The sequence below is a fragment of the Spea bombifrons genome, chromosome 3 (genome assembly GCF_027358695.1).
Source record: "Spea bombifrons isolate aSpeBom1 chromosome 3, aSpeBom1.2.pri, whole genome shotgun sequence".
Lineage (NCBI taxonomy): Eukaryota > Metazoa > Chordata > Amphibia > Anura > Pelobatidae > Spea > Spea bombifrons.
The window spans coordinates 39,456,419-39,484,367 of record NC_071089.1 but is presented as its reverse complement, the minus strand read 5'-3'; the positions used below and the strand labels follow the sequence as shown (position 1 = coordinate 39,484,367).

The 27,949-nt window shown below is 38.8% G+C and overlaps 1 protein-coding gene across 1 annotated transcript in view; it reads right to left on the bottom strand.

Moving 5' to 3' along the window:
• Window positions 1-238: 238 nt before the first annotated feature.
• Window positions 239-27,949, bottom strand: part of MAP3K5 (mitogen-activated protein kinase kinase kinase 5) — an 81,758-nt gene continuing 54,047 nt past the window's right edge. Inside the window, exons 19-30 of the mRNA XM_053458990.1 lie at window positions 19,549-19,706; window positions 12,255-12,432; window positions 11,960-11,980; window positions 10,105-10,282; window positions 9,706-9,874; window positions 8,513-8,698; window positions 4,114-4,219; window positions 3,530-3,773; window positions 2,985-3,097; window positions 2,283-2,395; window positions 1,416-1,492; window positions 239-600 (exon numbers count right to left, since the gene is read on the bottom strand). Coding sequence (XP_053314965.1) covers window positions 534-600; window positions 1,416-1,492; window positions 2,283-2,395; window positions 2,985-3,097; window positions 3,530-3,773; window positions 4,114-4,219; window positions 8,513-8,698; window positions 9,706-9,874; window positions 10,105-10,282; window positions 11,960-11,980; window positions 12,255-12,432; window positions 19,549-19,706 — 1,610 coding nt within the window. The 3' untranslated portion in view covers window positions 239-533. The remainder of the gene's footprint in view (window positions 601-1,415; window positions 1,493-2,282; window positions 2,396-2,984; window positions 3,098-3,529; window positions 3,774-4,113; window positions 4,220-8,512; window positions 8,699-9,705; window positions 9,875-10,104; window positions 10,283-11,959; window positions 11,981-12,254; window positions 12,433-19,548; window positions 19,707-27,949) is intronic.

The following is a 27,949-nucleotide window of genomic DNA, read 5'->3' as shown; positions in this document are numbered from 1 at the left end:
TGGCAAATTATGTGTCAGGCATTTAAAAAAGACTAACATGAAATGTATGCTTAAATTCTTAGGACATCAATATAAATGTATTTGACATCAATATAAATGTATGTTATACATGACGGCATAAATGTTTTACTTTGGATTAAAAAAAAATTCAAGTCATGAGTTTGGTTTTTAGGGTTTGTGACCCTTGTACTTTGCATCCTTTTAAAACATTCAAAAGAAACGTCCTCACATTTTTCAGTTTGTCCTTCAGGAAAATCAATTCCTTTTGTGTCCCGTTGTAAAGCTACACTTTTATGGAACTTCCTTGCAGTCCGCGATACTGTGAAGAATGGATTGAAAGAACCATGCATCCATTCTGAAGACGAAAAAAGGCCGTCATTGTCACCCTGGTGGGCTGCATAATCACATTGTTGTTAAAGGAACCAGAATGATTTCACATTGGTAAACATACAGTGGGTTAAAGTGCTCATGTGACTCCACAATGATATCTGCTCAAGGCTGCAGGCTTGGGAAACCATACTGCAAAAGTCCATTCATTGGGAAGGCTCATTTTCTCTGTGATCTTTGATTGCCTTCCAAATTGTACAGAGCGTTCCTCCTCTGTGAACAAACACACAAAATGCTGTAAATGCTGCATCAATTTTAGACTTGTTAATTTATCCGAACATATTTCCCCTAAACTGATTGCTTTTTGAGTCTTTTTTTTTAAATTTGATATCATAACAAATAAAGATTTTCCATACTGTATGATACCATACTGTCTTGGCGGAGCTTCAGTTACACTCCTATGTGTTTTTTGAGCAAGATTACAAACAATGTGATGGCACCAAATATATATACACACACACACTACCATTCAAAAGTTAGGGGTCACTTAGCTGTTTTCAGGGAAAACAAGGACATTTCTAGCTATGGCAACATTGGGCACTAGAAATTGTTTTCTAGTGATCAATTTGCCTTTTAAACTTAAACTTGGATTAGCGGACACAGCATGGCATTGGAACATAGGAGTGATGGTTGCTGATAAAGGGTCTCTGTACGCCTATGATATTCCATTAAAAATCAGCAATTTCAAGCTACAATAGTCATTTACAACATTAACAACATCTGCACTGTGTTCCTGATCCATTTCATTTTCATCATCCAGTTAATTTAATACACAAGATCTAAGCAAGCAGAATGTCTTCATTTAAAAACTCTGCCCACCTCAATAGTTATGTTAAACAGCATGAATGTTAAGTACAAGCAGGGGCATAATCTTTTTTTTTTTACTTCAAACATAAGACTTTCTAGGGGTCTCTAGAATTTATTTATATAAGTGAGAAATGAAGACTTCTCAGACGGAACAATACTCGTCAGAATGGGGCTGCTTAAAACCGCTATATTCCACCACAGATACTTGAAACAACAATTACCTTAAATTCATAGATTTTAAATCATCCCGTGTAATGTGCCACAAAATATCCTCAAGTTGATATTCTTCGGCTAAAAACTGAAACAAAACAAATAAGACAGATTTTTTTAAATGCCAAACTATGTTGTTGCACAAATGGTGTTTTTATTTATTTGTTTTAAGATAAGTACGGTGAACCAGTTATATGTAAATACTACACAAAAAAAGGCAAACTGATGTTAGTTATTTTGGCTGCTGTGTTCCCATGTATTAAAAACAAAACACTCATACTCTGTACATTAAGCAAATATGGTAATGATGACACCTTTACTGGCTAGATGAATTATATTAGATTGTAAGCTTTTAGGACTACTTAAAAAATTCAGGTGTCCAAATAAGGAAATCTATGTTGAGGTGTGCATCAAGGAGGTGCAAGGCTAACCACAGCCCACCTTACCGGAATAGCCACTTTGCACCGGTAGTGTAGCAAGGAGGCAAAGTGGGAGCTGCGAAAACACTAGAACTGCGAAAACACTGCACAGATCATTGATTTTTCACTTGTCTGGGCCAGTCAGAGATCAGACAATCCCCTCAAATGACTATGATCCTTACAGACAATGAGACAATGTTCTTTACGATATCACGGGCTAATATAAGCTTGCGAGAAGGACTCTCTTTACCTAATGTATCGGTTTTAGCCTGTCAATTCTAATTGTGTTATATCCCTTGAATGCACTGTAAGAACCACTGTGTATTTGTTATATAAATAAAAAACAATGTGACACAATGATTTATCATTATTTGATATATTAGCAATATAAAAGTCTGTGTTAAGTCTTATATAGTTATTATTTAGATCAATGGTAACTACAGTATAAAATGGTTGTACCTTGTCAATTGTATCATCATCCACTCTTAGCTCTCTTAGCCAGGAAACAAGCTCCAGATCTTCATTGAGCGTAATGGATGGTCTGGTGTGAGACACTAAAATACCTGGGATATCTATTGGATAATAAATTTGATACAACAAAGGTTTAGCACAGAACACAGTTCATACACAGGGCTGATTTACAGAGCTAATTTTCTTGGCCTATCTAGACAGCACTTTACAAATCAAGTTTAAACACTAACTTATCTTTTTTTAGTTAAAGTTACTGTCATACAAGTACACTGTTGATACTCTACAGTCGAGTTCAGTAATTCTACTTAATTGTTAGTGAAAAAGCCCCAAAGTGTTTAGGAATAAAACAATGTATAAAATGATTACTGCATAAAAACACCAGTTTTTTTCCTACCGTGTCAAAGTAGAAAACAATCCATTTTTTTAAAGAAATATATTGCTATGTATAAAACAATAACAAATTGTAATTTTTCTATCAATCTACTTTGATTATATACTGCTCAATCCTTGGTGTTACTATAAAAAAAAAAAATGGGAAATTAAAAGATCTCAGAGGAATCATCGAAAATTTAGCTGCTTTTTCTCTCATGTATAAATCCTGTTTATACAGCTTTATACATCACATACAAGAACAAAGACATTGTTCTATTATTCTCTCATACGGTTCTGTTTTCATCTGATATTACTCACTTATTGGCTGTGATCTGAGCTGAAGCTGTTTGATTTCATTGTCCTTTTCTTCAATCGCCTGTCTCAGCAGACCTTGGAATTCTTGCTCCTTGTGTAACAACTCTTCTAGAAGCCTTCCAAAAAAAAAAAAAATTTGTGTCCGCTGACTTATTTGGTTACGTATTAGTCTCACATTATTGGTTACATATTAGCTTTATGGTTTAGCAGTTAATAATAAGGAAAACGTTATTGTATGGTTCTCTAGGTAGTGGTCCTGACCACAGGTGTAGTAACCTACAATGGTGTCTGTACTGATCAGCGATGTATTGGCTAGGCAAGTGACACAGTAACATAGGGGTTTAACCCATAGAGGGGAACAGTCTACCACCTTGTCCGTAAAGTAGACTTTTTCACATAACCCTTAGTCTTCCAATCTATAAATCTTACAGCTGATATGCATATTTAACAAAGGCAATTGGGCTCATTAGGGAGGAACAAAAATAAGAAATGGTCCATATAAACAAAAGAACGTTGCAACCGAAGGGATTACACATCAAAAAAGATACCTGTTAGACTCTATCCTTAGTCTCCCAAGCTGCATGTTTAGTGACCGGTGAACATTCTGTGAGTCATGGGATACGGTGGAGCTAAGGGTGCTCACGCCTGAGGTGTGCACAGTGTCCTCATTCACTGCATTTGGTCTTTGTAGGGTCTGTTCCTTTGTCTGTTCATTATGGTCTTCCTCCACCTCAATGTCTTCTTGATCTGCTGGGTCACTTTCTGATGTGATGCTAAAATGAGGCCTCAACTCTATGGATAGACGTGAATATGAATCCAGATGTTTGAGAAAATGTAAAGGATGGTGTCTTACTGGAAAACTAACTACATAACTCCGACAAAAAACTGTACAGCCCCTGACAAACATCACACCAGATCCTAAGACAGGTCTCAGTGTAATCTGAGCGTAACACAATGTTTAATGCCCTAGAGGGCGCTGGCAGCAGTAGTGTCAGCAACTAAGCTAAGTTAAGCTTTAGCTCTAAAGTTTTTTGGTAAATACTATACTAAATGAACAAAACCTACGCATGAATACAACCTCTATTGACAGATCTGACAGAAGGCAATGGAAATTTTTTTCTGTGCGACTCACCTGGCACCAGAATGGTGATAGCTGTCTGTACTGCCTTCCGAATGATACTGTCTAAGGCAAACATCCAGTGTGGCTTGATATTATGGTTTCGAAGGACTTTGTTGACCTAGTGACACAGAAAAGCATTTTCCAGAATTAACATTTATTGTGTTGGGTTCACAGTCTTCGCCATAGCACATATTTGCAAATATTTGAGTTGCTATTATTAAAGCAAAGAGAAATAAGGAAGAAAGAACCTATTCTCCTGCAATGTGACATGAAACCCATGAACACAAAGTTTAACAAGTATGAAATATGCCACCAGGGTGAGGGATAAACAATGGGTCTGCAGATTAATGTTTGACACAAAAGGATCTCTGTTGCCATAGCATTATTTATCTGTGGTATCACTCATTATAGAAAACTATTAAATGCCATCTGTAGATAGCACCACTGATCCCCTAATGTTTGGTAACACAAATTGAAGTCTGATGGATCACTTCCTCCCGCTGATCTAAACAATGACTAAGGCAGAAAGCTAAAGAGAATGATATTTACAGTACAATTAACTGGGATTTAGTGAAACTTTTAGTTTTTAAATGCTAGTTTGCCTGACCAAATTTTACAGATTTACCCGCTCTTGTATATGGTAATTAATTACATGCTCAGATTTAATATATAAATGTTGCCCCCATATGTTGGAATTGTATCTATCTGAAGGTATATAAATCCATCACTCGTGCAACTGTCTATGAGTAGAAATTGAAAGAAAAGAAAAAAAGATTTTACTACAAAACGCCTGCAAAGGTTTTAATGTGCCTTTGGCACATACCTGCATGTTCCATCTCCCTAACATTGATCACTTCCTTTTGAGGTCAAGTTGAAGAATGTGGCATCATGTGAGGGAGGTTTGATCATGATTGTCTGTGCTGGAGCAACCAGGAACCTCCACTACACCACCAGTGCTAAGCACATTGAAGTGCATATAGTGGGTGAAGAAACCGTAAGCACTGATACATGGCTTGTATAGCAGAATTTCCACTGCAATAAATACTTTTCTAGTAGCAATGGACTTTATGTGAAATAAATAATTGCTTCATATACATGTTTATAGTCTTCATCCACCTAAGAGTTTTGACACTTGGCATGGAAGACATATTTTTCTTTATACCTACCTTTATGCCACCTTTTGATGTTACACTTGTGAGTATACAAACTACTTGTGTTAGAACATATTACACTATTGTGTTTTATTATTATTTTTCCCATATGTTCATGCGCCCCACTTCTGATATACCTAAATATTTGACATTCCATATTCACCATTAATGCTGAAGTTTTCTTTTTAACTAATTCACATTGAATATACATGAATATAACTGGACAAGTAATGTCCCTTTTCACCATCAGCTTAGATACTTTAGAAGGTACATAGTTTTCAGCTAGCTGTGGCCGAGCAAGATTTCCAAAGATGAGAATGAGAAGGCCTTTATAGCCTGAAGCAGCCATACATGTAACTGCTTGTTAAATACTTAAGTGTGACCAGAAGAAAATGTCTAGTATCTTATTTAACTACTGCTATGTGATGTAGTTATTAGGTTTTTTTGCCAATATTTTATACGTGTAATCACTGTTCGCTCTAACTATTGCTCATGCACTAAATACATTTCTGGTCAGACCTCACCCGAAGTATCCTCCTGAAGGATATTCATTCAAGTACATTGCTTACCAGCAAGATTTAGCTCCATATAAGCAACAGTATTTAGCGTTAGGACCCACCTACATTGGAGTACTTTGGTGTAGTGGTGGGCTTAGCATAATATGGCCATATAATGTGACTAAAACTCCAATTTTGTCATCTTAGAAAGGTGTTTTTAAGTAGCTTTAACTACAGTCATGAGAGTTTATAACCTATTTGATGTGAGTACGCTGATTTAGAGATTGTGTATGATTTTGGTCTTCACCAGCACCCCCTTATAATTAATGCTAGTTCAGGTGAGTGCTTCCTTTTTGTATTTGTTTGTATTTGAAGCTCTGACCAGGCTTTTGGTTCAGCACCCCTCCCCACCACAGGTGCTCCATTGGTGAGGTCCTTGGAAACCTATAAATTGCAGGAGTGTCTGTATTTAGGAAGGCCTTTTGGCTCCTGGTAAGCAATGTACTTGCAAAGATTTAGCTCCATATAAGCAACAGTCTTTACCGTTAGGACCCACCTACATTGGAGTACTTTGGCGTAGTGGTGGGCTTAGCATAATATGGCCATATAATGTGACTAAAACTCCAATTTTGTCATCTTAGAAAGGTGTTTTTAAGTAGCTTTAACTACAGTCATGAGAGTTTATAACCTATTTGATGTGAGTGCGCTGATTTAGAGATTGTATATATATATATATATATATATATATATATATATATATATATATACCGTATATATATATATATATACACACCAGCTTACAAACACACAAATACCTACACTGCTCTTACACACACCTGACCATACACATACACTGGCCATCTCACACCAACATATATACACATACACTGCACTCACACCCCTTTCTCCCCATCTCTTACCTTTCTCATCTTCTTTCTTCCATCCAGTTGTGGAAGCGCGAGGTCTCTCATTTCAGACCTCTGCTTTACTGCTCCCTCATCACTACGCGCCGGCAATTGATGCCGAGCGCCGGGACATGACGTCATCCCCGCGCTTGGCATCAATAGCCGGCGCGTAGTGATTAGGGAGCACAGAAGCCGAGGTCTGAAGTGCCAGACCTCGAGGTCCCTAATGTTGGGCTAGTTAAAGGGAGGTCGTGATCTCCCCAACCAGCCCTGCTGATCAGGGCTAGTTGGGGAGATATGACGATCTTGCACCTACCTCGGCGCGGCCCTGAAGACCGGCCCAGGGGAGGCAGCTTCTCCACTCACCCCTCCCCTAGAGATTCGTGGCTTTGTGGGGAATCTCCGGCTCGGTAAGTAAGTATACCCGGCGTATAAGACGACCCCCGACTTTTGAGAAGATTTTTTTAAAAAGTCGTCTTATACGCCGGAATATACGGTAAGTTTGGTAGATAAGTGGGACAGCCTCCCAGCAGAAATAGTATATACAGTGAAGGAACATAAAAATGCATGGAATTAGCATAAAATGAGAATAAAAACTGATTAATATCCGAGTCTTCACATCAGGAAAAATGTCGAAACTAGATGGGCTGAATGGTTCTTACCGACCATCAAATGTGTTTCTATGTTTTTATAGTAAGCCACATAATAATTTTTTTGCAATTTTTTATACGTTTACTGTAGAACTGAAGCAGTATAAACGAGACCTCACTTAACAAAAATACCTAAAGCAAACCAGCAGTCTTACGATACTTGACAGAAGGAATCTTACATTTACATTCAAACAGCTGCTTTATGTACTGTACCAGATGCTACAAGAAAACACCAGGGCGATTCCCACAGCTGTGAGCTGAGCTATCTGTTACTAATGTCTGCCTCACTTCAATGACGTCTTCCAAGGATGCGACTGGGTCATGTTATTTTATTTACTGTTTGTATAAGATTTATTGGCTAGTCCCAGACAAGAATTTTAAGAGGCATACTGTATACATAATACATTTCACATGGGTAATTTCTTCCTGTACTGCAATGTCATACAGATCCACCTCTTCACAGACAGCACATTGCATTCTTATTATGGTTTATATATAAACATCGTTCACAAAGCTGTGTGATTTCATTGATCTAAGCAGCCCTCTTGAACTGGGTAATTATACTATTAAATAAACAATTTTAATTTCAAAATGAAATAATATGACAAGGGCATTTCAACCAAAAACTGCAATAATAAAAATGCAATTATGACCAATAATTACATTCTTAGCTAAACCTGGTCAATTTTCACTATTTCTTTCTTCAGCTGTACTTTCTCAATTAGTTTACCCACACACATTATATTTGGGGGGACAAGTAATGCTTTCTTTTAAAACCAAATTCATATTTGTAAGACATTATTTTTACGGATACAACTTAAGTGGGGAAAAACATTTATTCTCAGCTTTACAGGAATAAACATCAAACACAGCTAGTGCAAATGGGGAAAAATACCAAAAAATATATTCATTAACTTGATTATATAATATTTTTTTTAATTTTAAGTTTTCTAAGATTTTCTTTTAACCCTACCTAAGTCAAAAGCTAACCTGAACCCTATCTTACAAACTCACTGGACCATTTTGGTGACGTACATGGTATGCATCAAGGATATCAAAGATTAATATGAATCTCAAATTTGTAAACAATGACAGATTAAAAAAGACTAAGACAGTTTATAAGGCAGTGCCCCTTTAAAATCACATCTGATCTCCATACCTAAATCAAAGTCCATCAAGAATTTTATGGCACCTTCTCATATACTCACCGCATCTTGAAAGCCAAACAACACAACTTGGAGCTGACTGATGGCATGACTGTCAAAGTCTAACTCCAGCTTCAGTTTTGACAGAGTGGTAGCAATGATTTTCCTGTCAGTAGATCTCACAAACTCTCTTAGGCTGGTCACTAAGGTATATATATGATCCCATTTTAAGTTCACTTCTCCTGGTCCCTAGGCACATGGCAAACAGTGAAACAGAAGGGTTATGTTGTACCAGTTTGGTAATGACAGATTTATTGTATATGACTGCCTTAAACGCAAATAGAAATTTTGTATGAAAAGCTATAAAAGTTAAGTTATGAAGAAATAATTACAGGACACACATGAGAAATTGTTTTGGTCACATTTACCAATTTAAGAATAAATTCCAAGTATCTCTAAAGTAATACCGGTATATCTTACTGCCAATTACTTGATGCTCAATAAAATGTATATTTAAGAGAGGGTGCTTGATTCTTCTTTCCCTGGAAAGTTAACGCACATCTCAAGTTCTGTTCTGGAAGGACATTGCCTCTTTTGGGACCTGTTTTCTACTTTTTCTGCTCTTGTGTCCATTTTTTTCTAGGAGGTTTTAATTTTTCGTGTGCATGTCTATATTAGAGAACTCCACTGCAATAACAGTCACTTAAGTCACTTTTTTCCATACTATTAGAATTGCGTTTGTTGCTTGGTTCGCATTCATAAAAAATGTTCTTGTTTTTAGAGCAATACAGTACATAACATAATAGGTTCCTAATGGCCCCTTTGTTTTGAACCATTTTAATGCTTGCAAACATATATCCAAAAACAAAAGTTTTGCTCACATAGACAAGGACTTTGTGTTTTAATAGTATTTAATACCTATCTATCCATCCAGCTACACTGGGAAGGCTTTTCATTCCAATGCGGGACAGAGGTGGAGGTTGTCGGGATAGAGTGGCAAAATCAAGATTGTCCCTTGCAAAACAGGACAGGTGGGAGATATGCATTAGCCACCTCAGGCACTGATGTTTGTTAGGCTTAGCTTACTAATGGTTTTTCATTGCATGCAAAAGCTGATTGATGAAGTTGGGGTCCTACCTAATTTGAATATGTTTTGTCTCACCCTCCATTTACACTTACTAAATTATACCCTATAAGGCTTGTTTTTGCACAAATGTTGCAGAATGAATGGGGAAATTACTTCTGGAAATATTTACCTGCGCTAATGATTCCATAAGGTTCCTAACCACCCTGTCCTGATCTTCCTTTAGAATCCGATGAAGTGTAGCTCTCCTTTCACTGTCCTTCTTCAACATAAAGAATCCAGAGTCTCTCTCCTCAGGAGAAGGGGGTGCACTGTGATCTTCAAAATTCTCATCGGGGATACTAAATCAGGTCAAAACAAACAGCTCATTTTTTTATTTATCAAAAAAAAAGCAAAAAATGAGGATTATATATGACAAACATTTTTTGGTGCATACATAGGGCAATTAGCAGTTTACCATAAGTTGTTAGGGTGATTGTCCTAACTTTACCACTTTAGACAACAATCACTCTTTTAAAATAATCTATGTTGTATTTTAAGAATTGAATTTCATAAAACCATTTAATCTCACCCTAAGAAAAGGGCTCTTTGAATTTTCCCATCCTTCTCTATGTAAGACTTGGCCCTTGATTTGAAGACGAATGGGTCAGACCTTAAGTCTGTGTCTGGTGAAACAGAGCCGTACTCACTGCTACTGCTTGTATCTTCGATCAACACTGGGACTGGTAGAGATATGCTACGTAGATATTCTGTGTGTGAAAGTAAAACATGAATATACATATTGTAAGTATTTTCAGCAAAGGAATATTACAAATATTCTGAATAAGACTGATTTTCTGCAGTCCCACTTCATATACATTGAAAGTACCGCTCGCAAAAGGCGGCTTTAGCATCCAAGGTGATTAAGGTAATGAGGTTTTTTTTTTAGGAAACTTCTGTATATAAATCTAATGATTTTTCACAATTTTTATATATTTTTTTCGTACTAAATGATGATTACAAAATGGGAAACATTTCACCTAAAAAAAATTATACAGAGTCAATGCAGATCATTTTTTTATATCGATGTATTTAGGTACTTGTCCTGATTTTGGACATTATTGTATTTCATGAACAATGTTCCATCTAATTTTTCTTAGTTGGCGTGCGCAGAAAATGCCTCTTGTGAAAAAATTTTCACAGAGCAAAAATTTTATGCGCACAATATCCGCACAATTTTTGGACGTGTGCGCTCTCTAAAAAAGCTATGTGCGCGTGCACAAGCACACAGCTTAGAGGGAACACTGGTCATGAACACCCCATTGCCATGGTTTTGGATGTAGGGGGATGTGTTTATTTATTTATCTTGGCCTTAAACCTATCCAACCGCATAGAGAGAAGTAACTCTAACCAATCCTTAAACCCTAAGTGTAAAAACTTGGTTGCTGTACAAAGAATGCTGATTACTCTGTAACAAAGATCAATCAGTTAAAAATACATTTGTTTTCCACCACAGTCTTCTTTCCCCCTCCCCCTAACAAGGGAAACTGGGATCACTGCCAAAAGCAATGTTGTTCGCTCCTTGAGCCATCAAATGAACATAAGTGCCTCCTATTAGTTGCTGGTGGTTTGCCTGGGTCTCTGGGCTGCCAGCAGCAATGTTCTTGTCATAGATCGCGTCTGATTTAACCACGATTAGCGACAGAAGCAATGACGTAATAATACGTCCTTTGGCCTAAAAGGCTGGCTTTACAGGGACATATTATATCCTCTGGCCTTATATAGTTAACTTATGTACAGGCATCTGCCTACTGGATACACGCAGCCGCACCTCATTCCCCCACACTCACTCAGTCTGTATGTAGCTGGTGGCTGCACTAAGCCTGATAATGGAACAATCTGGGTCTGGCAAAAGTTCCTCATACGGCTCAATTTCTATAATATGCATTCTTTCGGCTACCCAGAGCTCTCCCCTTCAGGGAAGCAGGTAGGCGGTCCCGTTGATGTTGCAGGATCTTAAGTTGATAAAAATGTTTAAAACATTGTTGCTAGAAGGGAAGTTGCTGCACCCTGTAATTTCCTAGTGGTGACCAGGATACCCAAAGAAGAGGGTATGATAATATGTCTTAAAAAAAAACTAAGTTCCTTGTTTCTTTCCTATAAGCCTAGAGTCTGCCTCATGTATGCAAAAGGCAGGAAGGTTGTTTTCTTGTTCTGCTTTTGCTCTGGCTGCTACTGGTCCACTGCTGCCCTTTGGCCATTAGGAAGTAGGTTTTTGGCTACCCCCAGGTCTGCAAATGACAGATTTATAAAGAAAAGTATACATATTCTAAAAATGCTACGTCTTGCTACTTTGGGAGATTACATAATGAGGATAAAATATGATCTTGATCAGCAGTTTTTCTCTCTTTTTTTGTAATGCATCATATGACTGTTGCTAGTCTTACCATTTGATCCAGGTGAAAGAGCTGTGAACAACAAAAAAAAACAATAACAGTAAGTTAATATTTGTTGAAATCATTCATTAACCTGTACTAGAAACCTGTAATTTCTAGTCCGAAACAGTATTACGTGTTACAATAATCTTACCCCTTCACAAAATATGTCTTTAAGTACATGTTATTATACATTATACATGAGTCTCACATGTTTGTCACAAAGCTATAAAATCTTTGAAATATACATCTATAGGAAAACATTTTTTGGCAGTAGCAAGTAACTTCCACTAAGGCTGCGTATTACCTGATATTTTGAGATTTGACTTTCGTTTTTTGCTGGATACCCTCAAGAAGTCATCTACTAGGAGCTCAGCAGCAGTGGCACGTTTGACAGGGTCTGGCTCAAAACATCTCAATAAGAACGCCTTGGCTTCTGTGGACATAGATTCTGGGATTTCTGGGTGAATTTTGAACATGCCAACCTGAATTATGGAAAATAACAAATTAAATCACTAATACTATACATTACTATACATTAATGCAGAATCATATGAAAGGCTGTGCCCCCTTTATCCATTTGGGTCTTATTTGTGATACTGGTCAGTGTTTTTATGTAAAAAATGTTTGATGATATACATCACCAACTAATATTCTGCTTTAGAAAATCAGGGGTAGGATGGGGACACATAGTGATGACTATATAGGTTTCTTTAAGTCATTAAAAGAGAATTAAATGTGATTACATTTTTGTGATGTAATAGAATAACAGAAGCAAGCCAAGAAAATAATGAAACACATAAATATGATGGCACCAAGAACTCAAATTACACTTACAGAAAGCACATGTAGTTTACTGCATAGTGGGACATTATTCTGTATCACAACACTAAAACAGGACTTACTACTTCACTACACAACCCACCTAATTTTCCCATCACGAAATAAGACACAAGAGACATAGGAAAAGTTAATAAAGAATTCCAAACATTATTATATCAAATGTTTTATGAATATTATATTTTTTCTATAAAGCACTAAACTTTTAAGCAGCACTATTGGGTGGTTCAGTGAATACAAGATATGTGATGTTACGATATAAGCTTACATGGTTTACAGAACAAAAATTAGGAGGTACACCTCATCTGATCAGAACATGCTAAGGGGAGGACAAGTGAGAGAACATACAATATAAACCTTCAAAAACGTCAGATGACTTTAGTTGACAACTTACTTTCAGAAGGAATCTCAAAGCAGATTACTCTCAATGTATTGTAAGCATGAATGTAGAAGCTGACACGGTTCAACGCTCATGAATATGCAGAGTAATCTTGTAATGAAGATAATAATATAAATTATTAACTGCTAATCTTTTCATTGAGTTGCTCTTGGGAACAAGGGACACAACACTGTGAACATCCGCTCCATGTTGAATTACTGAACACACTGACTGAATAATACAAGTCATTACAAGATGTATTTGCCTGTTTTTCTTAAAATAGTTTTAACTCCTCTAGTGCCAGAGGGACTTACAATGATACAGAAGCAGAGGTTACATATTATATTTAATATAGTCCCAGCGGATACTGTAATTGTACTCACAATGCCCACATTCATTTTTTGATATGCATATTTCCATAGTGGTGCAGTAACTCAATATCAATAACAGGATAATAATATGTCATGTGGACTGATACCTGATGTCAATCTAATGTAGGAGTACAGATCATTGTCTCTTCCAGAACAGATCTCTAAAGCTTCCCTCCCATGTGGTCCTAGAGTGTGTCACACAGAAGAGTGGTGAAATACAACATCAAATACAAGCTATTTGCTATGTGTGAGCCATGCAAACACCACAAGCGAGAAGACTATGGAGATCTGTGCAGGAAAAGATCATATCACCATATCGCTGGTCAACTTACCCACCAACCTATTTCAGATCTCCTGTCCATTTCAAATTCTACTCTTCCCACTGCCATTTTAGATGTCTTCTTCCCCGCTCACTAAAGTTTCACTCCTGTTGCTTATTTTATCTGTCGCTATCCTCTTTTGTCAATTTAGAAAGATGACGTTTTCATCAAAAAAACACATTTTTTTTTTTGATTGATTTTTTTAACTCGGCACCTACGCTTGATTTCGCCTTGACTATTATTAAGGCAAATGTTGCATGTTTTATTCCCATGCAGTTTCAGGATGATTGTGTTTTTTATGTATGTTAATATTTGTTTAAACGGCGATATATCGATAATCAGGGAAGGAAAGAACAGGTCAGTAGCGTACCTAGCGGGGGGCGGGGGGGCGGTCCGCACCGGGTGCCGCTCATCCGGGGGGTGCCAACTTGCCGGCACCCGGCACCCCTCCAGAGACGGACAGTAATGTCCGCCGCTGGAGGAGCAGGCTCGCAAGGGAGCGGTATCGGAGGTCTTTAACAGACCACCGGCTCCCTTGAGTGATTTTAAGCCGTTCAAGGATCTCCCTTGAACCCGGCTTAAAATCACTCAAGGGAGCCGGAGGTCTGTTAAAGACCTCCGATACCACTCCCTTGCGATCCGCGCGGCAACAGCTGTTGTGCGCTGGGGTTTGTTGTCAGATCCCGGCGCACAACACTGAAGCCGCGCCCACCGCTGTCCGTGCCCTCTGAACCCCGTGCCCTCGGAAGAAGACAGAAGAACTGAAGAAGAGGAGCGAAGAGCAGGAAAATGAGCTGTAAGGAGAAAAGAGGAAAGGTAGGAAAGCATACAGTGAGAGTGGATTGGTGTATGTGTGTGGATTGGTATGTGTGTGGATTGGTGTATGTGTGTGGATTGGTGTATGTGTGTGGATTGGTATGTGTGTGGATTGGTATGTGTGTGGATTGGTATATGTGTGGATTGGTATGTGTGTGTGGATTGGTATGTGTGTGGATTGGTGTATGTGTGTGGATTGGTGTATGTGTGTGGCTTGGTGTGTGTGGATTGGTATGTGTGTGGATTGGTATGTGTGTGGATTGGTATGCATGTGGATTGGTATGTCTGGATTGGTAAGTGTGGATTGGTAAGTGTGTGAGAGTGATGGGTGTTATGCTGTACCATTTCCAATGTATTTTTCATTATAATTATGCTCTAAAGTACATCATAACTCCCATCACTCTATACTGTTCCATACAGTGGCAGAGCTGGGAGACAGAGGCCTTGCACCCCCACCGCAGGACTCCTGAAAGGTAAGTGAACTTCAAAGAGGGAGAGGGTAGATAGTTAGGAGGGGTAGATAGGGAGAAGGGAGTGAGAAGGGGTAAATAGGGCAGAAGGGAGCGAGAAGGGGTAGATAGGGCAATCATACTCCTATCATGCCAAGTCTGCGAGTGCCTTCTGGAATCTGGGTATGCCTGGGCATGATAGGAATGTGATTGCTGTTAACAATTATATATATATATATATATATATATATATATTTTGTTATTTAATTGTTTTGTCCTATTTTGGTGTGTTACTTACTTTAAATAAAAGTGTTAGATTTTTTTATGGTGTGTGTGGGGGGGTCATATTCAGTTTCGGCCAGGTAGTTTTAAAGTGTGTGTGTGTGTGTGGGGGGGGTGCCACATACAGGATCTGCCCCGGGTGCCAAATACTCTAGGTACGCCCCTGGAACAGGTCACCATGTTATTTACATGACACTTAGGCTGATGTCTATTAATTGTCAAGGCTTAAATTCTCCACATAAAAGAGCCTTTTTATATGAAACCATTAATCGAGAACGAATAGATATATGCTTTGCACAGGAAACTCACTGGAAATTAGGTTCTCTGACTCAATGGTTTTATAAAAAATACCCACTTGTTTTTGTATCTAGCTTGGAACATAAGAAAAAAAGAGGGATTGCAATTCTTATAAAAAACAATATTAAGTTTGAAAAATTACATTATGAATCTGACCGAGAAGGTCGATATGGTATATTAATATGTAAATTGAATGACGTGATATACACCTTAGTAAATATATACGCACCAAACGTGTCTACAGTCAACTATTTAGATAAACTCTTTGATCGTGTTCACGAAATAACAAAAGGCTTCCTTATAATAGGAGGTGACATGAATTGCATCCAAGATGCCAAGTTAGATAAAGGTCTGAGACAGGGTCTACATCCCGATATAAAATTGAAATCTTTAGCTAAATCCTTTTCAACTTGTTTAGCTCGTAACAGCTTATATGACATTTGGAGAACAAATAATCCTTTCGTGAAAGATTATACCTTTTATTCATTGGTCCACCATTCATATTCCAGAATTGACACTTTTTTTACGGATAGTAAATCGATAGAATATTGTAACTCCGCGTCTATCGGTTGTCAAACCTGGTCGGACCATGCTCCAGTTATTATAGAAATTAAAAATATAGAACAACCAAGAATAAGATCAAACTGGAGACTGAATGAATCATTACTACTATCCTCAATTTTTAGAGAAAAGTGCATTACTATAGCCAAGGAATACATAGAAATTAATGATAATCTAGAAACCTCTGATTCAACTTTATGGTGCTCATTTAAAAGCTTCATGAGAGGTCTCTTCATAAAACAAGGTGCACAGGTGAAAAAATCTAGGGGATCAACCCTCTCAGACTTGTATATTGACTTGGCAAAATTAGAAGTTAAAAACAAATTAAACCCATCGAATTTGCTTTTTGTCTAGTAAGCTTAAAAATAGAACACAAAGGAATAGAATTAGTAAAATTGTGTTAAACAATAAATTATACTCGACTCCTAAACAAATTGGAGAAGCATTTCGGTCTTATTATTTATCTTTATATAATCTTCCAGACATAACTAAAAACAATTTACAGATAAATACTTTTTTGGAGGGGTTAAACTTACCAAAACTTTCCACGACGAAATTGGCAAAATTAAATTTGCCTATACAACTTTCATAAATAAGAAATACGATAAGAAACTTACCTAAATCTAAAGCTCCTGGTCCTGATGGGTTCTCTGCCCCTTTTTATCAGCTTTTGGATTTTGTCATTTCCCCACTTCTACTTAAAGTATTTACAGAGATACCAAATAATAAAAAGTTTCCAGATGAAATGCTACAAGCCATCATAATTCCTATTCCCAAACCAGATAAAGATCTAACCAAAGTCACAAACTATCGTCCCATCTCATTAATAAATTTAGACATAACATTTTTTTCTAAAATTTTAGCTGAAAGATTGAAAGAGGTAATGCAAGACTTAGTACACCCAGACCAAACGGGCTTTCTTAAAGGGAGAAATGGGCAAGACAACACACGAAGAATTTTGAACCTTATTTACGAACTCCAAAATTCTAAATCAACTGCTACATTAATAGCCCTGGATGCCAAAAAGGCTTTTGACCGGGTTAACTGGTCTTTTTTACAAGGAACATTAAAAGCCTTTGGTCTGGATGGAAACTTTCTTCTCAACACACTAGCCTTATACACAAATCCCCAAGCTAAAATTTCAGGAGCTAATTTGGACTCTAACTATTTTTATATTAGGAATGGTACGAGGCAATGATGCCCGTTAGCCCCCTTGCTTTATATTTTATCCATCGAACCTCTAGCAGTAATTATCCGACAATCAAATAAAATTAGAGGAATAACAACCGGCCCATTAGACCATAAAATCACATTATATGCGGATGATATTCTTCTTAGTCTCACGTCACCTGAGACCTCAATTCCAGAGCTGATAAAATGTATAAAAGAATATAGTCTATACTCTAATTACAGTCTCAATATACATAAGACACAAATTATTAACTTTAATATGAATATCTCTCAAACACAAAATCTGAAAAATGAGATTCCATTCTCATACATAAATTATCTAGGAATTAAAATTTACAATAATCTTTTTGATCTAATAGAAAATAATTATAACAGTCTTCTAGAGGAATTGAGAATTCAATTATCGATATGGCAAAAATTAGAAATATCCTGGTTTGGACGATTAAATATCTTAAAATCTTATGTTATACCCAGAATAATTTATTTGTTTAGATCTATTCCACTTTTAGTTCCTTTAAGAACTTTAAATCAATTTGAAAAATTGTTTCTTTCCTTTGTGTGGTTAAATAAAAAACCAAGAGTATCACGTTCCATCTTAAATAAAAACCTATCACAGTCCGGACTTAAATTTCCTAATTTACGATCTTTATATGAAATTTGTATGTTTGGCCATTTCATAGCTTGGGATTCAAAACGTGATTCTGACCTTCCTTGGCATAAATATGAAAGTTGGAGGTGTGGTAATCAGGACTTATTCCAATATTATTGGCTTAAATTTGAAAATATAACAGATTTGGATGTTGCTAACCCATTAATAATAAATGTTCTGAATAATATGCTTAAGATTAAAAAAAAATTTATATCTAATGATTCAAGTTCATCCCATACACCTATTGCCTCGTTGAAATTTTTTATTAAAGATATTGATTTTACAACTTGGCATTTACAGGGAATTAACAAAATTGAAGACATTTGGTCTCCTTCAGGATTAAAATCTTTTTCAGAACTTCAAACCAAATTTTTTCTCCCAAATAAAGAGTTTCTATCATATTTAAAAATTGTAAACTTTATTAAAGCTAAGACCTGGCACTTACCAACCATTCTGGATAAATTTTTAGAGAAACATCCTAAACAAAAAATAATTTCTAAAATGGGGACTTTGCTACAATACTCAACTATTATAGATAAACCTACTACTATTCAAAAATGGGAAATGGACTTAGATATCTCATATGCGGCAGAAGTATGGTATTCTGCTTGGAACAGTTTAAGGAAGGCAATCCACTGTATTAATTTACATGAACAATATTTTAAGTTAATACATAGATGGTATTACGTACCTACAACCTTACATAAAATCTCTACCACTAACTCCAACATATGCTGGAGGTGTAAACAATTGCCAGGCTCAGCAGCCCATATATGGTGGCAATGTGAAAGATTAAAGTTATTAAAATCTGAAATCACAAATCTCTACAATAGGATGTTTTCACAACAATGGAGTTTATCTTCTCAATCCTTTTTATTTCATATCGATATACCTTTGAAAAACAAATCTAACTTAAATTTAGTAATCAACATTTTTGCGGCTGCAAAAATCTGTTTAGCACGCAATTGGAAGTCGGAGGATACTCCTACTTGGTCGCAAATAATGAACCAAATTGAATACCAACATAAAATGGAGAAACGTTTCTATAGCCTATATAAGAACATACAAAAATATGACGAAATTTGGACACCGTGGCGAGAAATTGTTCTTTCAACTTCAGATATTGTAATCCTTGACAATTAAGATTTAACAAATATATATACCTTCTTTCTTTCCTAATCCCTGATACATTAGGGCTAATACATCTGCCCTTAGTTCAATCTGCCGTATAATGTACATTGTATGAATGATAGGATTTTGACGAAATATAATAAGGATAAGATTGTAATCACCTTGAATATTATGACTTAATCCAATGTGCCTGATATGTTTGTTATATGTGATGTAATGTCATAAAATTTTGAAAAAAATAAAATATCAAATATTAAAAAAAAAACAAAAAAAAAACAAAACACATTTTTGTAGTTTCTAACAAAATAGTCTTACTTTAAACATTGCTGCTTGTGGTTCACCCAGTTCATAGAAAGGAGGCTTGCCAGTTGCCATCTCTATCACTGTGCATCCTAAAGACCAAATATCAGCTGGCTTCCCATATCCCCTTGGTCCTTTATCAATTATTTCCGGAGCCATGTACTGAAGAGTGCCTGCAACACAATGTGTTCATTTAAAAAAAAAAAACGGGCTTTGATACACTTTAACTCATTACATATTCAGATCACACTATATATATATATATATAAGTACACACAAAAAATATTTGATCCCCTGGCTGATTTTGTACGTTTGCCCGCTGAAAAAGACATGCTCAGTCTAGGTTTATTTAAACACGAGGTGGGATCTTTCATGGAGCCCCGAACTGAGGGAGATTGACAGTTACTTTGTGTTTCTTCTATTTGTGAATAATCGCACCAACTATTGTCACCTGCTCGCCAAGCTGCTTAGCGATGGTCATGTAGCCCATTCCAGCCTTGTGTAGGTCTACAATCTTGTCCCTGACATCCTTGGACAGCTCTTTGGTCTTGGCCATGGCGGAGAGTTTGTAATCTGATTGATTGCTTCTGTGGACAGGTGTCTTTTATACAGGTAACAAACTGAGATTAGGAGCACTCCCTTTAAGAGCGTGCTCCTAATCTCAGCTCGTTACCTGTATTAAAGAAATCTGGGAGCCAGACATCTTGCTGATTGATAGGGGATCAAATACTTATTTCACTGAGTAAAATGCAAATCAATTTATAATTTATTTGAAATGCGTTATTCTAGATTTTTTTGTTGTTATTCTGTCTCTCACTGTTCAAATAAACCTACCATTAAAATTATAGACTGATCATGTCTTTGTCAGTGGGCAAACATTATTATATATTATATATACATTACAACAACCACAGTGTTTAACAAATGTTCATATAGTTTGACATGATTACCTATGGTAGATGCTCTTTATATCACTAATGTATCTTGTTCATTACCAAATTAACAAAATTGTTAAATTATCTATCTATATATCTATCTATATATACATATATATACATACACACACCGATCAGCCAAAACATTATGACCACCTGCCCAATATTGTCTAGGTCCCCCTAGCCGTTGAGGCATGGACTCAGCATGGGCGCCCTGACTAGTCTGCAGCTGCACATCCCCATACACAACAAACTGCTATGCACTGTGTGTTCTGACACCTTTCTCTCAGAAGCAGCATTAACTTTTTCAGCAACCTTTACCCCCTACTTGCATCAATGAGCCTTGGCCGCCCATGACACTGCTTTTCCTTCCTTGGAGGTGCTCTAGCCATCACAATTTGGTCCTTGTCAAAGTTACTCAGATCCTTACACTTCCTCAGCTTTTCTGCTATCGTTAAGAAATGTTCACTTGCTGCCTAATATATCCTTTCTAACCGGTAATATATCCTGCCCTGATAACAAGATTAGCAGTGTTATTCACTGAACTTGTCAGTGGTCATAATGTTATGACTGATCAGGGTATATATATATGTAACCCAGTGCAGTTATTTTGTCTAATAACATTACAGCTGGGTTGTCATGGATACTGACCTTTCCTTCCAGCACCAGGTTACTTGTCTCCTCTGAGCCAATCAGTATCTCAATGGGACATATGTCAGTTTGCCTAAGCTAGGGAATGTTTCTCAGCCTATCAGAGGAGAGGGTCTAGGAAGAAACTTCTGGAAGAGCAGAGCTAAGCAGGGGAGTGAAGGAGGAAGAGAGACAGACTGTCCTCCCTGCTGCCTTTAGTGTGTGTACTGCTGACATCCAAGCAGTACATTGAAGTAGAAGTGTGCAGAGAATACAGCATGGTGCTGTATGCTTCCTGAGTGAGAGTGAGAGACTGCAAGTACCCAGAGCGTCCAAGTCCTGCATCCTGTACCAGTGAGGTGAAAGCAGAGCTGCAGACAGACATCTGTGTGGGAAGACAGTTATACTCTCAGCCAGGAGGTTAAAGGGGCAGCATCCCAGAGCTGCCTGAAGACACTAAGGAGAGGTACTTAACTAATATATATCAACATATATATACTTTTCTCCCCGGGTAGCGCTACCTGCATCAAGGGCCCCAACAGTGCACCAACACTGGGACATCTGGGTGGGAAGAACACCTACATTTGGGGTGGGGGAGCGGGTGTTGGCAGTTATCTGTGTTAAATATATATATATTCTCAGGACTGTTTACCCACTGCTAGAACTGAACTTCATAGGCACAGCAGCTGGGTCTTTATATTATAATACCTGTTTATTTCAATATAGTCTATAAATAATTTGCATTTTAGTTGTGTGTGTTATTTTCTTGCGTGAAAGGGGCCATTTCTCAGTGGGTGGGTTCCCCTACTCAACATAGTACAAATCACTGAGTGGAGGCACTGCATAAAGAAAGAAGATGTCCCGATCTCCCAGCAATTGCGGAGGCTCAGGTTTCCTGTCACCAGCGTCACTGAAATTTGTAACTACCAGCCTGACAGCGGAGCAAGGTAAAAAAAAGGGTTACAGATGGAGGCACTGCTGAGATCAGTTGGGACGTTAATAGAGTTGTTAGTAGCATTTCGTACCCCAACTCCCTAGAAGTTCGGGAATGGGCACTGCGAAAATCTATTCCACCTAACCAGGCTGTGGCTATATGCAATATACCTCTTGCATTAAAAAGAAAAAGTTTTGATGATACCATTCGACAGATACAAGGATTAGAGCATTTTCGTCTAGTACAGACCCGGAAGGATGAAACAGCAGGATTGGCTGTGGCTCTAGTAAAAGGCTATGGACCTCTGAACAAGGAAGATGGTCCTATGTGTATACAGTTGCCAGGGACACATATACCTGGCAGTCCTTTGATTTACGCTTATGAAAATAGCGACGATGACGGTGAAGTCAACGATGGGGACAATGACAACATTTTCAGCCCCGACTCTGATACCGAAATCCATAGTGACAGTGAGAGCGGTTGTGAAACTGTAAGGAAGCATCTTAAGCTGCCCACACGAGACAGATCTCGAAAGAAGTATCATACCACCCCTGTTACTCAGAGAAATGAGACAAGTCCATCCTTAACTGAAGTACTGGCTCAGCTGTCTAAAAGTGTTGTACAAGCATCTCATGAACAGCACTACAGGAAGTTGAAAACCTTTTCCGGTGTTATGCCTGTGCCCACAGGTGAGGAGGATTTCTCTACCTGGAAAAGTAATGCAGTCCAGATGTTAGAAGAGTGGACCTGTGTTGAGAATGTTAAACGTCAACGAATCATTGAAGGTTTGAAAACTCCAGCATTGGAATTAGTGAGACATCATCTCTTGCTATACCCTGACTCAACAGCCAATGATATTATTGAGGTGTTGAATGAAGTCTATGGAGATGATGATACAGAGGATGAACTACGTACTCAGTACTATAATACCATCCAGAAAGAAAAGGAGAAACTCCCTGCTTATTTGGTTCGCTTAGAGTTGATATTAGGTAAGCTGTTTGAAAAGAAGATAATTTCTCGAGGTGAAATTGATGCATACAGAAGAAAACAAGTACTTAGAGGGACTCGTTCACAGGATAATAGAGTTATGTCCTTAACTGCTCTGTTGCGATCTAGAGGTCCCCTTAGCTTTTCAGATCTAATAAAGGAGGCTAAAGCCATTGAGAAGGAATTCTCCTATGCAGCTAGCCAAAAGGGAATTGACACCAAAGCCTCTGGAAAGGAAGAACGGAAAACTGAGTTCAAGGAAAAGAAAGTGGATGCTCAACCCAAAGACTCAGAGAAGACTCCTAGAGCGTGGCCACAGCCCGAGATTAGGAGAGAATTTAAGTGTTTCAACTGTGGACAAAAGGGACATCTGCTAAGTAAATGCCCTCTTAAGGCTGGTTCTGCTAATGTAGAAGTCCTAACTATTGAACAGAGTCCTGCAGAGCTTAAATATCAGAGGAAGAAGAAGCAAAGGAAGCAAAGGAAAAAGCTACCTAGTAAAAGTAATGATGAACTGTCTACAGATATTAGGATAGGCCCAAAGTCTCTCATATCTCTTATGGTTGAAGGGATTCATGCCTCAGCATTGCTGGACACAGGCTCCCAAGTAACTATAATTTTCCGTCCATTCTACGATGAGCATCTAAGCCATTTACCTATCTTGCCAGCAGATGATGTCAAGTTGTGGGGGTTGAGTTCCCAGGCTTATCCTGTCGAAGGAGTCGTCAAGGTGCAGATTGTGATTCCTCAGCTGGACACTGGAATGGTGTATCCTATGGATGTTGAAGCCTTAGTGTGTCCAAACCTAGGTCGGCCTGGTATTCCCATTATACTTGGGACGAACACTCACATGGTTCGAGGTCTGTTGCAAACCTACCTTAAGGAAGTGGGAGATGTCTATATGAAAAGGATGGAAGAACTAGAACCAGCCCTGAGACAGGAATGTCATAAATTGGCTCTTGAGACCCAAACTGGACAGTTTCATTATTGGGGTCCCCAACCTGTTTCTCTAAAACCTGGAGAAATTAAGTCTGTTACAGCTGTTGCAGTCTTGGGAGAAGGTATGTTTTCTGGGGATTGTCAGTTCTGCCTGGAATCCCTTCCTGAGGAAGACTCCATTAAAGGTTGGACTATTATGCCAGAAGTGAAAGACTGGAGAAGTCAGAAGATCGACATATTTGCAGTAACTGTCTTCAATCGATCTGCTACTGATATTTGTATAGATCATTGTCAGCAGTTGGGAGTTATCCACCTTCTGGAAGAGATAACCCCTCTCACGATGCTGACAGTAAATTGTGAAGAAAATTCTTCCAGAGACCTAAAGTTCAATCTGGATGGGTCCCACCTATCCCCAGAATGGACAGAGAGACTGTTGAAGGCTCTTAGATCCCGAGAAGGGGCCTTCTCTACAGGAGATATGGATGTGGGCTGTGCCAAAAGTGCCCAGCATAGCATTAGGCTGAATGATCCTGCTCCCTTTCGTGAGAGATCCCGACGAATTGCTCCTCGAGATATTGAAGATGTGAGAAACATACTTCAAGAAATGGAGGAGGCTGGAATTATTTGTGAGTCCAGAAGTCAGTATGCTTCTCCCATAGTCGTGGTGAGAAAGAAGAATGGTTCAGTGCGCCTGTGCATTGATTATCGCACATTGAATAAGAGAACTATCCCTGATCAGTATACACTGCCAAGGATAGAAGACCTCCTGAATGCCTTAACCGGGAGCAAGTGGTTTAGTGTCTTAGATCTACGGTCTGGATACTATCAAGTGCCTATGAGAGAAGAAGATCAGCAGAAGACTGCATTCATTTGTCCCTTGGGGTTTTTCCAATTTACCCGTAATCCAAGGGTGTGTGTGGTCTACCTGGATGACATAATTGTATTTGGAAAGAATCCTGAAGAGCATGAAAAGCGGCTGCTGAAAGTGTTAGATCGTTTACAGGCTGAAGGTCTCAAACTTTCATTAGATAAGTGCAAATTTGCTCAGAATTCAGTTACATATGTTGGACACATCGTATCCGCTGAAGGAGTGGCCACAGACCCTGCCAAAATTGAAGCAGTTGTTAACTGGCCCAAACCAAGTAACATTGAGGAGTTGCGTTCTTTCTTGGGATTTTGTGGCTATTACCGGCGTTTTGTGGAAGGCTACTCCAAGATAGCCCGAAGTCTCCACAATCTTCTGCAAGTGGAACCTGTTAAAAAGGGGCGCAAAATTCGTCACCCCAAAGACCCTATTGGGGAAAAGTGGACTTCAGAGTGTGAAGAGGCTTTTCAGCTTCTTAAACAGAAGATGACTGAGGCGCCCGTTCTAGCTTATGCTGATCCTGACAAGCCATATGTTTTACACGTGGATGCGAGTTTGGAAGGACTTGGGGGTGTCCTACACCAACCATATCCTGAAGGGCTTAGGCCAGTGGCCTATATCAGTCGGAGTTTAACCGGAAGTGAGAAGAATTATCCAGTACATAAATTAGAGTTCCTTGCCCTTAAGTGGGCTATTGTGGAGAAGTTGCATGATTACTTGTATGGTGTTAAGTTTGAGGTGCGAACTGACAACAATCCTCTCACTTACATTTTGACTACAGCCAAGTTGGATGCTACAGGTCATCGGTGGTTAGCTGCGTTATCCAATTATGAGTTTTCATTGAAATACAAGGCAGGACCAACGAATGTGGGGGCTGATGCTCTATCTAGACGACCTGGATTGCCTGCAGTGAAAGATGAAGAGGAGTGGGTTGAGATCCCTGGCCCAGGAGTCAGAGCCCTTTGCCAAACCTCAACAGTGGAAAATGAGTGGGTAAATTTCTCAGAGTTGCGGTGTATAGACTCTCTCAGCTGTACGCCTGAAGCCATTCCAGAGGCTATGTGCCTTCCAGCCACAATTCCCCTGTGGTCCATGATTCGAATAGAGGAAAAGCAAAAAGCCCAGAACCAAGATCCTGTAGTTGGTCGTTTGTTAAGAGCTGTGAAGACTAATAATCTTAAGCTTTTGAATGATTTACCCGCTGAGCTACAACAACAGTTTAAGAAGGAGTGGCGTCGATTCCATATTGAAAATAAACTCCTGTATCGTATTATACAATACCATGATCATCCTGGCAGGAAACAATTAGTCCTACCTCAAAGGTATAGAGGGATGGTCCTGAGGTCTCTTCATGACCACCATGGCCACTTAGGAGTAGACAAAACCTTTGGGTTGATACGAGATCGCTTCTACTGGCCTGGAATGAGAGAATCTGTAGAGCTGTATTGCCGGAGGTGCAGAAGATGCATCCAGAGGAAGACCCTACCTACCAGAGCTGCACCCATGGGCCACCTTAGGAGTTTGGGCCCCATGGATTTAGTCTGCATGGATTTTCTCTGCATAGAAGCCGATTCTACTGGCACCAGCAATGTTTTGGTGATTACTGATCATTTCACCAGGTACGCCCAAGCATACCCAACAAAAGATCAGAAAGCTGCCACTGTTGCTAAAGTATTATGGCAAAAGTTCTTTGTACATTATGGGTTCCCAAACCGGCTGCACTCCGATCAAGGTAGAGATTTTGAAAGTAAGCTTATTCATGAGATGTTGAAGCTACTTCAGATTGAAAAGTCTAGAACGACCCCATACCACCCTGAGGGAGATGCTCTTCCTGAGAGGTTCAACCGAACGCTGCTTAATATGTTAGGGACACTTAAAGATTGTGAGAAAAGGTCCTGGAGTCGGCATGTAGAAGCGATGGTTCATGCATACAATTGTACACGGCATGAATCCACTGGCTTCTCCCCGTATTTTTTGATGTTTGGAAGAGAAGCAAGATTGCCCATTGACATCCGTCTGGGAGTGTCCTCAGATGGAATGAACCATGGATCTCACTACCGATATGTCAGGCAATTAAAGGAGAACTTACAAAAGGCTTATGGGTTGGCTGAGCAGGCCACAGCCAAGCTGAATGAAGATAACAAGCAAAGGTATGATACTAAAGTACGTTATAAGGACATTCAGCCTGGAGACAAAGTCCTACTGAGAAATTTAGGCATTCCAGGAAAACACAAGTTGGCTGACCGTTGGAAAGACATCTTGTTTGAAGTTGTTTCCAAGATCCCAGGGATTCCCGTGTACAGAATCAAGGGGCCTGAAGGCCGGATAAAGGCATGGCACAGGAATCACTTATTACCTGTGGCTTTTCCTGAAAATAGTCAGAGTAATGGAAATGAGGGCCCTAGTATGCAACCTCCATCAACAATTGACCCTGGAGAAGGTTCTAGTGGAGTTGTTCCTGTTAGCAGAGGAGCTGCTGAATCTGGCTGTGAACAAGACTGGTGGACTTTACCCCAACCTTCTGTCCACGATTCTCCTCCAAATTCTCTGAATCCTGAAAGCCCTAGCTTTGTCCCAGGTTCCTCTGAAAGAGACTTAAGTACTATGGGAGAACCAGAGCCTCAAGCGACTGGACCCCTCCCCAACAGTGCAAGGGGAAGACCTTGTGCTGAAGATACCAGAGGACTTCCTCAGAGGAATCTGGGTCGCAGCAGGAGAAATAGAAGGCCACCGAGGTTTCTAACATATGACAACATTGGGGAACCCACCTACTTTCAGTCCCAACCCATGTACAATAAATTGATAAATGTGTTGCACGCCCTAACCGAAATTCTTGGTGAGAGTGCTTTACTGTTCTAAGTCGCTGTTCGTGTATCACGTACCATGTTGTGTTTTACTGTTTTATACTTTGCTAGGATGTTCTGTTCCTGCCAGTGGGAGGCAGGATATTTTTTTTCGAGGCGGAAGGTGTAACCCAGTGCAGTTATTTTGTCTAATAACATTACAGCTGGGTTGTCATGGATACTGACCTTTCCTTCCAGCACCAGGTTACTTGTCTCCTCTGAGCCAATCAGTATCTCAATGGGACATATGTCAGTTTGCCTAAGCTAGGGAATGTTTCTCAGC